Source organism: Leptidea sinapis, chromosome 3 (genome assembly GCF_905404315.1).
Source record: "Leptidea sinapis chromosome 3, ilLepSina1.1, whole genome shotgun sequence".
Taxonomy (NCBI): Eukaryota; Metazoa; Arthropoda; class Insecta; order Lepidoptera; family Pieridae; genus Leptidea; species Leptidea sinapis.
Genome location: NC_066267.1, coordinates 17,317,894 through 17,334,186, shown reverse-complemented (window position 1 = coordinate 17,334,186; position 16,293 = coordinate 17,317,894). Strand labels below are relative to the sequence as shown.

Here is a 16,293-nt window from a genome sequence, read left to right as displayed (position 1 = left end):
GGCGTGTCGTGGGAATGGGTGATTCGGTGGCAGGAAACAACTCAAACAGCTCATCGGAACACTACCCGAAATAAAAGCGGTAGAAGACACCAGGGAAGCGACGTCTCGACGCAACGCCAAGTAATCGTGTCGATCACTGATCAGGAATTCTTAAAAGCTGTGTACCATATGGCAGTTCGATCGCTGACAATAAGTCTATCAAATATAGTAAGTATATCTATCAACCATTCTATCACTGTTAATCCACTTTTTTCCAACCTCGGAAGGTTGACCAAACCATTTCGACATTTTGTTCAATAGCGCTCTATCTAGCGTCAATCTCTTAAATCACTGTTTCATCATCTTCAACCGGAAAACGTCCACTGCTGGACAAAGGCCACCCCAAAGATTTCCACGGCAGTCGGTCCTGCGCTGCCCTCATCCAACGCATACCAGATCGTTGGTCCATCTTTTGGGAGGCCTTCCCACACTACGTCTTCAGGTACGTGGTCGCCATTCAAGGACTTCACTGCCCCAACGGCCATCTGTCCGTCGAACTATGTGCCCTGCCCACTGTCACTTCAGTTTCGCAATCATTTGGGCTAAGTCGGTAACTTTAGTTATTTTACGGATCTCCTCATTTCTAATTCGATCTTGCAGGGAAACTCCGATAGCTATTTCCATTGCCCTCTGAGTGACCATGAGCTTTCTCATGAGGCATATAGTTAGCGACCACGTCTGGGTACCGTAAGTCATCACTGGCAATAAACATTGGTTGAAAACTTTCGTCTTCAGTCACTGTGGTATTTGGGACGAGAAAATTTTAAGGAGCTCGCAAGGGAATTAATTATTCTTATTGGTCGACCATTACAACGGGCTTACACAGGATGATTTTAGTGGACCAAATTATATTGATCATCAAAAAAATAAATTGACTTTGAATCATAATGCTTAGACGGTTCATTAAAACTTGGACTAACGTTTGTATCAATGATGACATTGACATTGACATTGGTACCTAGTTAATTGGAATATTTCACAAGAATCATTATAACGATAATATCGAAAAAATATCTGTTTACGGATACGACGACGGATAGTACGAGTTGACTTATGGTAGGATGTTTTTAGACATGATAATCCCGTACAATATTATTTTTCTTTTGAATTTGAAATACTACAGTCCATCTAGAATGAAAGTTAATAATGAAAATAATTTCTCGTACGAACTTGCCTAACAAACACTCCGCGCAACTTATGAACTAGAAGATGAAAGAATATTTCTACGCAATTCCAATGAGATAAGCTGATCGGGGAGAAGTGATCCTCAATAGGAAACCTTAGTTGTATGCGATAAAATGGAAAAATATGGTAGTAGAGATGAACAAAATACTCCAAGTGAAGCCGAACATGTGCTTTATTTTATATATGGAGTTGCAGAGGTGGCTTGAACTAAAGTACTGTCTTGCAATAGATTTATAAAAATTAAGTTATTACATTTCTAAGCAAATGCCTCTGAGCAAAATAAGCGTAAACTCAGAACTAAACGTGGCGTCTTATCTTATTTATTATAAGTTATAGTAAATTATATTATAAGTACTATTGAGCAGCTGAAAATGTATACAGTTCATTAAGTACACACTTTTATGATAACATAAAGTTTTTTAAATTTATTTATATTTATAAATCGCAGTTATATTGTACTGAACTCAAATCAGTTATACAGCATCATTAGCCAATAAATTGGCATTTAGATATTTTTTTCATTTAATTTTATACATTATTACATTCAACCACCAGGACGAGAAATTCAGACAGCATCAGTCATTTTATGTAACGTTCTATAATTCATCAATGATTATTTTTGAATCCAAAAAAGCCATTGATAGAATTTTAAAATATTATCTTTATCGTCATGAAAGTAAATGTTAAATGTTAGGTACAAAACCCAAAACAATTACAATAATATTTAGGTAACTTAGACATAAAATTACTACGACTAACATAATACCGTCTTACAGGATATCAAGAGCTCTCAGACATGGGCTTATAGATTTTCCAGAAGAATACTGATTATTATATCTGTTTAGTTAAACTGTCAGAATTGATTGAAAAAGGTGTGGTCATTCATTATGATAATACAAGACATTTAGTATATCACTGCAAACGAGCAACAAATAAAGATTAATTGAAAATTAACAAAGTGATTTCTCTCGAAGCCCAATTTTACTTTGCCTTGTATGCCATGTATGCAGTATTTAAAAGCGCTTTTAAAACTCTCTTGGCTTCTCTGCTAGATCACCTCAAGGAATATTTCAAGCTTTCCTTCAATATCGATATTGTTAGTTAAAACCTCGAAAAACCAAAATTCACTAAGGTTGCAACATTTAGAGTTACATAATTGTTTTAAAAGAATCTCTGTATTTGCGTACTTTTGGATCTGTCCGAGGCCTTTGATACCTTCAATCTCAATTCATATCAGAAGTTTCGAAAGGCCTGCTCTTAAGTAGTTCGCTAGTTTTTTTACTGGAAGAAAACAGTGCATGAGTGTATCAGTTTAAAAAAAATTTTTTCTTCCTTTTCCTTAATACTACTTGCAATTTTATTTGATATATCCCAGTACCTACTTTGAAAAATGATAATATACTTTATCAATAATGTTATCAATAATATAATCAAACCAGGTTATCGCAAATGTGAAGAAAAATAAATAAAAAAATATAATTTGCAATCAATAAATGGCAGATATCTTCCATCGCACTTTCTCAGTATAGCTTATCATTCTATTCATTCGGCCCCCGGCATATTGAATTTAATTGCAGTTTCACTTATAGACATGAAGGTATACATATCACTACTTGACATTACATAACCGTCAATAACTATTTAATGTTTATTATAATATCGATACTCTATGATGTAAAAAACCATAATTTAATATAGTTCTCTATTGGAGTTATAAATTCGTATGCGAATCCTCCCGGGAACCGCTTCGTTACGTAACACGATTCTTCTGTTAGAAAATCAATTGAATGTGTTTTTAATCGTTATAATTTATTAGCTTTAAAATGGTTCTAAAAATTTTTTTCAAACTGCTCAGTTATCTTTATATATATACTAGCTGACCCGACAAACGTTGTTTTGCCATATAAAGTATAATTCACACGATAGTTTTAAGTAATAAAATATTGCCTTTATTATAGCCTGTACATCATTTTGTTCTATTGTCAATAGTTTTTGCAGCGCACGCAAAAATAGGTTTTCGATTTTACACCTTGTGTTACAAAATAGAAATTTTATTACGGATCCCTAATTTTGAAAAAAAAAACATAGCCTATAGCCTTCCTCGATAAATGGACTACCCAACACTGAAAGAATCATTCAAATCGGACCAGTAGTACCAGAGATTAGCGCGTTCAAACAAACAAACAATCAAACAAACACTGCAGTTTTATAATATTAGTATAGATATATAATTCTTCTGTACGTGTATTGACAGTGAACTCCGCCTAAACGGCTTTACCGATTTAGCTTAGATTCTCAATCCTGTCCATATATAAATCTCCTGCCCATGTGTATGTATGTTAGTGAGCTCCGCTTAACCGATGGCCGGCTGGACCATTTTGGCTGGACCGATTTTTCAAATATAAGACGGTTGTACAGGCCGACGTCTGTCGGGTCCGCTAGTATTTTATAAAAATCTCCCAATGTATTTGTTTATCATTACTTTAATTATTGTTTAGAAAACGGTTGGGGTTTTTGGTAAACGCTGGGTAAGCGTTACTAAGGACTTTTTAAAATAAACGAGCGATCGTCGCTAGGCTTTTTAATAAATAAATGTTATTTTATTGCTATTTTATTTAATAAAAATATACCCACTGAGTTTATTGTGGCTGTTCTTCTGAGGTTTACAACTTATATTTTTGGGCAGGTAGTAAATTTTCCTATCCAATCCAAATCCTATTTTGAATAACGCCTACTACTCGGCAAAGTCGAGTTAGTAAGTATTTTGTGAGGCGATGTATATGCTTTTACAACAAGATCCCAGAAAATGTACAAAACAAAAGTATTACGCTTATCAAAGGAATTGTAAAAACGTATGTGTGTGTGGAAAAGGTACTATAACATAAATGACTTTTTGATGAAAAAAAAAGCCCGCTGAGTTTGTTGCGCCTATTCTTCTCAGGCCCGAGACATTCGTTTTGGAATGGGTGGTAGTTTTTTGACTTACAATAAGTGATGTCACATCCTATTTTGAATAAAAATATATGAATTTGAATAAAATATTTAAGTTTGAATTATCACCGTCATACTCTCATTTCCGGCTCAGATCAAACCAAATCAATCTATAGTATTATAAAATAAATAATATCAAAACAAAATAATCTAAATTTATCTGTTGCTTTTATCATGAATTATGAACTTTTGATCGTCAAACCAGATCCATAATCAAATAGCAATTCCAAGTAAATCACATTAAAGATAAAATGGAGATTGCGATAAGCATTGATAAGTAATTGAAATAAATTCACGATTTATTAATTTTTATCATTTTATTAGTGTGTGAAACCTTATGCAAAAATGCGCATTGCTTTTGTTTTTGCTCTGTTGCTGAGCATTTCGCTTGCAAGCGAATTGCCGTTGGCTGAGGAATGTGATCCAGATATTTGTACACTTCCCCAATGCTTGTGTTCCTCTACTGCGATTCCTGGCAACTTAGCCGCCTCCCGGATACCTCAAGTAAGTATTCTAGCTATTCAAACTTCAAATATAAACTCAGTTTTATGAAATACTTACATAACATAAAACATATATATAACATAACGTAAACTTTTTTTTTTCAAAACAAGATAATAATATTTATTTTATTTCAATAAAACAAATCTTATGACTATATTTACAATACTGTGACTACATAAAATTAAAACTATCATTACGTGGAAGCGTACCAAGAATACTGGCAGCATTTTCGCGTTGGATAGCTAGGCTGATCCGTTGACCGAGATAGCTGCCAGCTCTTGGGTTTCCAGTAGCCAGATGCCGCGAAGATAATACTTTGAACATTCTCCGCGCCTCTTGGCTCCACGGGCCAAGAGTCTTGACACCATAAGGCACAAAAACGGTCTCACTCACTGAGACCAATAATATAATAATATGTCCTATAATCACTGAAGCTGTACTTATTAACTGTGAAAAAAATTCTGAATGAACCTATATTTATTTCTTATTTCGAGTTGAGTATCTTGAAGGATATGAAAAATTATAACATGTAAATTAAGTAAAAACGGTGAATTGTATTCGGAAAACGTCATTTGTTAAATGGGTTACATAATATATGTTTTTATTTGGAACTTATTCGTCAAACACTATTTTCGCACATGCTTCATAATAATACGGACTACCCCTATAGCCCAGTGGTTAGTGACCCTGCCTACTGAGCTAGAGGCCCTGGATTCGAATCCCGGTAGGTGCAAACATTTATTTGACGAATATAAATGTTTGTTTCCGAGTCATGGATGTTTATATGTATGTTTAAGTAAGTATATGTATTTAAAAATCGTTACGCATAGTACAGGCTATGCCTAGTTTGGGGCAAGATAATTTGTGTAAAAGTGTGTCAATATTATTATTATGATACAAGGGTGGAAAGTAGGTCATTCCAAACCAGCTATCATGAACAAGCCCTAACCTATAACAGGTAGACACTATCTGTGTATCACAGGCGTTTTTCAATACAGCTCTGGAAAATAGTTAGTAGTAAGTAAAGTTCAGTCAAATTTGCTGTTGTGCACCGGGACATCACTCAAATTATTGACTTAACTTCTAATTTAAAACTAAACTGTAAAATAAAGATGTAGCTCGTAAAAGAAAGATGGATATGCATTGGATTTAATTTTCTAAACATAGCTATAGCCTCAAAAAGTTCGCCATGTTTAACAACTATATTGGAAATAACTATATGTGTGTGATCTATTATGTTATAGTTATTATTAGCTCATACACTTTAGACTATTTTACATACTGGGAGATGGAAAGTGATCACCGTGACTTCGCTCTCTTGCAACACCAATGGTAAACGTTTCTACTTTTTTGAGTAAAAGCAGTGCTAGGGTCGAACACCTCTTGGGAACTCTAAATAAATGCGGTAGAAGATATTGACGACCCCTATTTTAGCCCAGTGGTTAGTAACCTGAGCTGGAGCTCAGTAGGCAAGGTCGAACCCGGGACCTCTGGGTCCCGTGTTCGAATCGTAGGTGCAATCATTTATATGATGAATATGAATGTTTGTTTCCGAGTCATGGATGTTTATATGTATTTATGTATATTTAAGTAAGTATGTTGTATTAAATATATCGTCGTCTTGCACCTATAGTACATGCTATGCCTAGTTTGAGGCAAGATAATTTGTGTAAAAGTGTGTAAATACAATTATTATGAACAATAACATCTCCAGGCAACGTAGTTATCTAGCCGTTTACAGAGTACTGGATCCCAACAAGTCGTGCATCTCTCCGTTGTACGTGCCCAAATGTTTCGAGCTGATACTGGGGTGCACCAGACCAGAGATACTCAATATTTGGCACCACCTGCGCTTTATATAGAGCTCTAGAATAAAGGCTTCAAGTAGTCTCTCGGTCTTTTGATTACCAGTTGAAGGCCAGTCAGTTATGCCTGGCCCTGTCCCTTGCTTTCGATAGATATACCAGAAGGCCACCGGATTACAATCTCTTGCAATTCCAGAGAAACAACAGGACTTTGAATAGCTTGTATGTTATAGGAGGAAATAACACATCATAGATAAGTGTGAAATTAAACATAAAAATTTATTTAAAGAGTCCTTTAATTGTAATTTAGATATATTTTAAAGCAATTTTATCTCTAGGCTTAAAACAATTAGTGTGAGTGTATAGCAGCCAAATTTCTAATTGACAAAATGATTGTATTAAAAACTAATTTAATAGGATTGACGATAATATTTTTGGAGAGAATGTATACTTCAGAAACGTCTTTTAACATATTTTAACTAATGTTTTTCGAAAACTATTTTACATCCCACAAATTATAAGCTTGAGGATCAGAATATAAATTTAAGCTCAAATATAATCATTAACATATAAATACTGTCAGAACTATTAAATGAAAAAAAGTGTTTAATAAAAGAACAATAAAATAATAAACACCATATGCCACAGAGAACTGAATAACTGTCCAATTTCCCTAAATTTTCCACAAATTTAGAAAATTCCACAATTTACCTGATAAAAATTTAGAATTTTAAGTCTAATTAAGTTTATTTGTGGTATGGTTAAAATAAAATTCATTTTACAGTTCGTTCTTCTAACATTCAATGGCGCCGTCACAAGCACTAATACACTTACGTACAGAAGACTTCTATCCGGGCGCCGAAACAGCAACCAATGCCCAATCGGAACCACATTTTTCGTCAGTCATGAGTATACAGATTATCAGCTCCTTAACGAACTTTACAACAATGGCTTCGAAATAGCTCTGCACTCAATAACCAACACAAACCAATCATATTTTGCGAATGCTGATTATGAAACACTCATGTTGGAGTTTGATGACCAAAAAAAATTAATTTCACATTTTGCTTCAATACCCGTTGACCAATTAAAAGGTAATTTTGTTTGTATTTGATTAATTTGATTTCATAGTTTAAGTGATCCCACTTCTGACACTCCTATATCTTCAAGGATTAAATGGACGGTAGTATTACGGTATTATTATGTCCTATGGTATATTGTTATGGGGCAGTGCGGCCGATATTAATACTATCTTTGTGCTGCAGAAGAGGGCTATTCGCGCGATTTATAACCTAGGTCCTAAAGAATCATTAAGAGAAAAATTTAAAGAAATAAACATTTTGACTGTTGCTTCTCAATACATTTTTGATAATGTTTTGTATGTTCATAAGCACATTGAAGAATTTTCTAGAAACTGTGACATTCATAATGTTAACACGAGGAACAAACATAAACTTGTTATGCCTACTACTCGGTTGGGTCGAGTTAGTAAGTCTTTTGTTGGGCGATGTATATGCTTCTACAATATGATCCCAGAAAATGTACAAAACAAATGTGTTACGAAATTTAAAAGAATTGTTAAAAAACGTTTGTGTGGGAAAGGTTATTATAGCATAAACGATTTTCTTAATGACACCACGGACTGGGATTAAAGCGATCACCCTCGGGCTCTTTAATTATTAATGTTTATTGTACGATATTACATTGTAATCCATATTTTATATAAAAAAAAAGCCCGCTGAGTTTCTTGCGCCCATTCTTCTCAGGTCTGAGGCAGTCTCTTTTGAATGGGTGGTAGATTTTGACGTTCAATAAGTGATTATAAATCCTATTTTGAATAAAAATATTTGAATTTGAATTTGAATATGTCATTAGGTGGTTTCATGATTTTTACGACTCAGAGTCGATTTTTCAATCCTCAGATAAATCAACAGATCACTACCGAGAGAGTAAAATTAACTTACTGTTTATCTAACGATTAAAAGTTTCGAATTTTTCAATTGCTTTTTACCCAAAGAATAGTTGTTTGTGGTATTTTCAAAGTAGCACACTTAATATGTGCAAGCGAGATGGATATAATACCTATATATAATTTAACGCATAAGACAGAGAAAAGATGATTGTTTGACATTAGACGTTTATCGCAGCAATTATTATCAACAAACCTCGAATTCACTCAAATTAAATGATTGTAAAAATTTTAATTTATATTTTCGTGGGCTTAAATGGGTGCTTAAAATGAACGAAAAAAAAGCATGAACAACCTTCGAAAATCCGAAGTGAGCCACTTGACAGAGATAGTGAAGTAATACCGTTCAGTTTTAAGGAATAAAAAAACTGACGCCGAGACCGATAAATAAAATCACCCGATATAGTGTTTATTCGTTCGATAACTTCTATCTGTCTGTTGTAAAATTCGAAATTGTGCTATCCGTCGAATTTCGCTTATTTAGTTGTTGAACTGAGGATTGAAAAATCGGCCCTTAGTCAATATTCACATATTGTACCATTATTTATACTATAAATGAATAAAACTTGAGATGGAAACCTACTTTTTTCTTTTTTCAGGTATCCGTATGCCTTTCCTTCAATTGGCTGGCAACACATCATTCGAAATGATGAAAGACGCGTCTATACTCTACGATAATTCATGGCCAACCATAAATTTCAAAAGTCCTCCTCTGTGGCCATACACTTTAGATTTTGCTTCGATTCAGGACTGTGTTACTCCCCCTTGCCCAACTGCTTCACTTCCTGGCTCATGGGTGGTTCCAATGGTAGCCTGGACTGACCTTCAAGGAAACCCGTGTGCAATGGCAGATTCATGCTTTTACCCGTAAGTATTAACAATATTATATCACCACTGCGTTGGTGATGTCTTTGAGCTAGTGGGCTGGAACGGACTGGGCATCAATATCAACGGCAAATACATCACTCACCTTCGAATCGCAGACAATACCGTAATCATGGCTGAGACCATGGAAGACTTTATCCATATGCTCGGGTATCAATACAGCTTTCCAACGAGTAAGGTCTCAAAATGAACATGGACATGAACATGCCAACATGTCCCGGGATAGCGTCGACGAGAACCGGAACAAACTTGTGTCTGAAATCGAGACTATGCTTTGCAAAGTCTCGGAATGGGGCCGACAACATTTAGTCCAATTCAACCCCAAGAAGACAAAAGTTTGTGCGTTCACCACTAAAAAGTCTCCCTTTGTCGTATCCCGTCGATTCGAGATCACTCCTCTAACTGCTACAGCCTCTATTGGCATACTTGGCGTCGATATATCGAGCGACGTTCAGTTCCGTGGTCACTTGGAAGAGAAGGCCAAACTGGCCTCAAAAAAGCTCGGTGTACTCAGTAAGGCGAGACAGTACTTCACTACTGTTGTACTGTTCTCACCTCTGGGCGGGTGCTCCCCAGTACCAGCTTCTTCCGTTTGACCGCATACAACGAAGAGCGGCTCGAATCATCGACGATCAAGTCATCTCCGATCGGCTTGATTCTCTAGCATTGCGTAGAGATGTGGGTTCTCTCTGCATCTTCTACCGCATTTATCACGGGGAGTGCTCAGAGGAGCTGTTCGGGTTGATTCCAGCGGCCGAATTCCACCACCGGACCAACGACCTTATGAGCAACGTGATCACCGCCGCCCACGTTTTCTTGCAACACAGTGGAAAATATAAAATGTAAAATCTGACATAAGTAATCATGGCATATATATTGATTGTCTAATTCGTGATTCAATTCCTGAAGAGGACAAGGTGGTGGTAGTTGGAGGAGGTTGTGTTTGATGTTGGGTTTCTCTAATGAGCTATTAAATCTTTAAGTCTATTACGCGAAGTCTAGTTCGTTATGTGATGTGCTATTAGCACATAATTCCATTCACCATCAGGACACAATACAGTAATAGATAAAGAAACTACTTAAAAAAAAACCCACTTTAAAAACTAAAAATGTATAAAATAACTTTATATAAATTTAATAAGACCGAAACAAAATTAAACTTAATATTATAAGCAGCTTACTTACTGTAATTATTAAGATCGTCTGACCGCGCGTGTCTGCCCGCTTGGGTTGGTTTGTTCTAGACGAAGCTATCCCGCTCAATGTCACGCGTGGCAAGTGTAGGTACCTACTATTACATTTGACTTGGCACCGACTTCAAACCTATCAATTTATGTATAGCACATACAAATAAGTAATACTATTTTATTAATATTAAAGGTTTATAAGGGTATAAGATGTGTATTAGATTAAATATCTATAAAGTTATTTTATACATGTTTAGTTTTTGATGTCGATTTTTTAAACGTAGTTTTTTTTTACTTTTTTGTGTCACTTAACAATAATAATATATACATAGGCTGCACTAAAAGTATCGGGAATGGAATCCACTGTTCCTGTCATATTAAAATCTTTTTAATTGAAAACTCCTTGGTTTTCAAAATCGAATACCATTATTTTTTTATTTTTAAATAAGATTCTCGGTCTTGTCAAACTTGTTTAGTCGTTGAGAAAATGGAATTGACTCGAGAAAATTCTAGAGCGATGATTTATTATGACTTTCGAAGTGGTTTAACACAAAAACAGTGTGTTAACCGGATCATTTCTGCTTTTGGTGATGAAGCCCCATCCAAAACCACAATTTATCGCTGGTTTGCTGAATTTCAACGTGGACGTGTCAAGCTCAGTGACGATCCCCGTCAAGGTCGTCCAAAATCTGCAGTCACCAAAGAAAGCGTTGATGCTGTGCGTAAGCTGATTGAGGAAGATCGACATGTGACATACCGCGAAATTCAGGCAAATTTCGACATTGGCATGAGTCAAATACATATAATCTTGCAGGAACAATTAGGTGTAAAAAAGTAGTTTTCCCGATGGATACCGCATTTGCTCTGTGAAAAGCAAAAAGCGGCTCGCGTTACTTGGTGCGTCAGAATTCTCGAAAGATTCCACGCAGGATCCTCAAATGCTGTATACAACATCGTATCAGGTGACGAATGCTGGATATACGCGTACGAACCCGAAACAAAAAACCAGTCACGAGTTTGGGTGTTTGAAAATGAGTTAAATACAACAAAAATTGTTCGTTCACGGAATGTTGCAAAAAAAATGGTGGCCACGTTTGTCTCCAAAACCGGCCATATTACGACTATTCCTCTTGAGGGACAAAGAACGGTTAATGCAGAATGGCATGCTAACATTTGTTTGCCACAGGTAGTTTCTGAACTCCGTAAAGAGAACTGCAACCGCCGCATCATCCTCCATCACGCCAAGGCGAGTTCTCACACCGCGCACAGAACAAATGAGTTTTTAGAGCAAGAAAACATAGAATTATTAGACCATCCGCCGTACAGCCCCGACCTAAGCCCTAATGATTTCTATACTTTCCCTAAAATAAAGAATAAATTGCGTGGTCAGACATTTTCATAACCTGAAGAAGCTGTGGACGCCTACAAAACGCCCATTTTGGAGACCCCAACTTCCGAATGGAATGGTTGCTTCAATGATTGGTTCCAGCGTATGGAAAAATGTGTCAAATTTCGCGGATAATACTTCGAAAAGCAATAAATACAATTTTAAATAGTAATGTTGTGTCACGTCCTTGATTCTCGAAATTTTCAGTGCCAACCTCATAATTATCCTGAATGAGAACTCCTAAAAAACGTACACAAACTACAATTACATCATCCACATAAACAAAAATTTTCATTAAAAAATGTTCATAAAATGAAAAATATTGGGCCAAACTATGTATAATATTTATGGGCCCAAATGGCATCTATTCTGCATCGAACTAGAATAATCACGTAGGTCGCATCAAAAATCTCAGCATAATCGGTATACAAACATAAAACAATACCGATTGAATTGAGACCCTCCTCCTTTTTGAAGTATGTTAAAAAGTACTTTTACTTCATACTAGAGCGAACGAATCGACGCACGCGCACACACACATGATTCACACGGCCGCTAAGCAATCTTGGGAAGACAAACCTATTGAGTGCCACGCCGTACGCGGCTGGGTCTCGTCACTGTTCGAGTTAAATTTGCTGCGTAGCGCCGTCCGCGACGTCAATCTTTTTATATGTACCACCCCTAGTGCTCCGCCCAGACGTAGAATTAGACCGTCGAGTTACAATTCTGTTCTATTACTGTATTATGATGACGAAGACTAAATACTTGTTAAGTTATAATATTTATTTAATATTTCAGACCCGATAGTTATGACGAGAATGGCTGGTTCCGATTCTTGGTTAAAAACTTCGAAAACCACTACTTGAGCAACCGAGCACCATTTCCCATTCATCTCCAGGAAGGATACTTCCGAGAAAGACCTGGTTTCGAAGCAGCATTCATACGTTTCTTAAACATGATTAATTCTATGAGTGATGTATTTATGGTAAGTCAAATGACTAGTGCCGGGATGGTGAATCTAAGGCGCACATAAGAGTTGATATTCAAGCTGCTACCATCAAACAAAAATCATTATCAATATTGTGATGACTTGGCCATTTATATTATATAACACGGTATACGTTACCAAATTATTTTAAATTTAATTCATTTTGCTATATCTACTGTTAGACGAAGGAAAGAACGAAGAAGAAGAAGAAAAGGTAAGGGACATCTTGGTAAGTGATACCCTGCAACTACAATGTAATACTGCTTATTATTCTTGAAAACCTTAAACTCTGGTTTTTTTATGTTATAAGATTATCTACCCATATTTACTTAAATCACTCACAATTAATCAGCGTTGGTGCTGACTCCAATTGGGTGAGTGATCCTTAATCAGAGTGAGTTCGCGGCCCGTCTACCACTGCGAGTTTGCGCTCGTAATACGCGGCTTGACAGAACACGGCAGGACTGAAAAGTTTGTATCGCTATTAGCGTTAACGGGTGCACAAATTGTGCTCACGAAGTCCAAATTAAATTTGTCACCAAAATTTATGAACGTTTTGTGATCTTACCTACTGAGCCAAACGTTCGAGTGACGTATGGCTAGTAAATCTTGGTATGTCATGTTACTTCTTACCTACTGATGTAAGAGCGCTCGGTCGGAACCCGAGAGGTCGCGGGTTCGAGACCTTCATAAGATTTGGTTACTTTATTAGTTATTAATTTATATAATTAATCCCAGAAGTGAAGTGATATCACTATAAAAATAACAAATTGTTTACTCTATATAATTTTCGGCACCATGGTTCTTATTTCGAGATGAGATTAACAACAGAAGTTTACAAGTAGGTGGAAGAACCCACCCCTTGGGTTTATTAAAATTAATACGTAAATGTTGAAATTAATATTCAAATGTCTCGCGATAGTTTCATTAATTAAATAAATAGTGTGTGTGTACTTATGTATGCACGCAAGAATTTATACTTCCTTGGCGTAACAAAGCAAAAATCATTAAAATGATTTATTCCTACGTTTTTATAACACAATACACAATTTACAATTTTGTAAAAATCTTGCAAAAATAGATTTGACAAACAATTGAAAAAAAAATTAAAACGGCTCTATGGGCTTGAACCCTTTGCCTGTCCTAATAATTGATGAAGAAACCAAAAAAAAAAACGAATGGCGAAACCGTCAGAAAATTTTAGGAACCAACTTCAACCTGTTACTATTGTGTTACAGTGATGCGCGCGCATCTTAAAATTTCACTATCATCATTTTTTCATAACGCGCCTAAAAAAGTATAACTTCAATAATCAATGTTCTTGAAATTTTTTTTGTTTAAGATTGTTTGCTTTTTAGGTGAATACCCTGGAAGCTATAGAATGGATTCAGAACCCAGTGTCAGCAGGAGAATACATCGCCCAATCATGTAGACATGTGGTAGAAGAACGTTGCCGCCCTTCATTTTGCCCATCTTTAATAGCACCACATAAAGAAGTAAGTGATAATTTACTTGATTTTTTTTACTAGTTACGAGTCTAGTGCTAGGATTTGGATTTGGATTCGAGTATCTTGTCGAATTTATTAAAAGACAAAACCTAGCGGAATTTACACTCAAAAAAAATGATAACATGACGTGGATAATTATGGACCGCAAAGTAAAGCCTAATTCAATAAATTTTCTTAATTTTTTTACAATGGGCAATATTTAAATGGTATTTTTGCGTTTTTTTCGCTTTACTGTAATTTAAAGCCTGATTCAATAGTTTTTTTATGGAATAGGAGGACAAACGAGCGTACGGGTAACCTGTTGTTAAGTGATCACCACCGCCCACAATCTCTTGCAGAGGAATCACAGGAGCGTTGCCGGCCTTTAAGGAAGGTGTGTCGTATCGTCCCGGAAACACCGCAGGAGGAAGTTTATTCCACAGCTTTGTAGTACGTGGAAGAAAGCTCCTTGTAAACCGCACTGTGAAGGATTCACACATCCAGATGGTGGGGATGATATCCTAACTTGTGGCGTGTCGTGCGAATTTTAAGCGTATTTTTTATGTTTTTTTTTTCGCTTTACTGTAATTTAAAGCCTGATTCAATAAATTTTCTTGATTTTTTTATAATTCACCCAAGCGGGGTGTTTGTCGTCAGCTAGCGGAGTACGTACAACTACCCTCATGATTCCTGATAAAATCAGCAAGTACAGTGACCTTTTTGCAAAAGTAAAAAAATTTCTAAAACAAAAGTGGTTTATTTGGAACGGTGGTCATATTGGAAGCGAATTTTTTGTGTTTTTTTTTTCGCTTAACTGTAATTTAAAGCCTGATTCAGTACATTTTCTTGATTTTTTTACAATTATTTGGAATGGTGGTCATATTTGAAGCGTATTTTTGGTGTAATTTAAGCCTCATTCAATATATTATTTTGATTTTTTTACAATAGGCAAATATTTAGAATTGTGGTTGTTTTTGAAGCGTATTTTTTGCGTTAATTTTTTTCCGCTTTCGATGTGGTATGTACACTTCAAGACTACTATTTTAAATTAGGAAAATTTTTTTTTCAAATGCGATATTTAGTTCACTAACCAATTAAAAAATCTTATCTGTAGTATCCAAATATTCTAGGTTTTTTTAAGTGTTAATTAATTCCGCCAATATTTGTCTTTAAACAATTCGACACGTGTTTGGCCTCTGCACGAGGCATCCTCACGACATGTTGACTCGCCTAAATCTGGCGTATTGGCGCCAATATTGGCGCTTGTCTCTCGTAGTTTGTAAATTAACCGTTCATAGTTATGTTTCCCGTTTTAATTTTGGTCAATAATTTTAGGTGATATCTCGTTTATATTATTATTCGTTTATATAAAATAAGTATATCTGTATTATACACATAAATATACTTACACCAGGTGTTTAATCCGTATCAAGACTTCATTTGAAAACGTTTATGTAAAACTGGGTTTTATTGAACTCAGTTTGAAGTGTCATTGGTGAAATTGGGGCTAGAAGATACATCGTGAAGAACAATAGGCGACGAGCATTCATGTCAGGGCCCAAGTTAACCTTCGCCTTTTTTAGTATCTAATCCGTATCTATTTTTTTTTCAGGAAAACTTCTATATGTCCATTTGTAACACTTGCCCGGCTACCTATCCCTGGCTGGGAAATCCCTTCGGACTTTAAAAGTAATTGGCTCACAGCAGCATAGATGATAGATATATATATTTTAGGGTTATGAAATGAAAATGTTTAATTGCGTCAAAAATAAATTACTCATTATTATATTAGCTCGTTTAATTTCAAGTACTTATATAATCTTCCCGAATCAAAATGCATTATGAAAGCCTTATGCCACATGGCAA

General features: G+C 35.6%; 1 protein-coding gene across 1 annotated transcript; it reads left to right on the top strand.

The window, feature by feature from the left end:
* Positions 1-4,548: 4,548 nt before the first annotated feature.
* Positions 4,549-16,215, top strand: LOC126978899 (chitin deacetylase 8-like). Its single transcript, XM_050828023.1, has 6 exons — positions 4,549-4,719; positions 7,309-7,618; positions 9,093-9,360; positions 12,751-12,937; positions 14,299-14,436; positions 16,040-16,215. Exons 1-6 carry the CDS (start codon positions 4,561-4,563, stop codon positions 16,112-16,114), a joined length of 1,137 nt encoding a protein of 378 aa, XP_050683980.1. The 5' UTR covers positions 4,549-4,560; the 3' UTR covers positions 16,115-16,215.
* Positions 16,216-16,293: the final 78 nt, after the last annotated feature.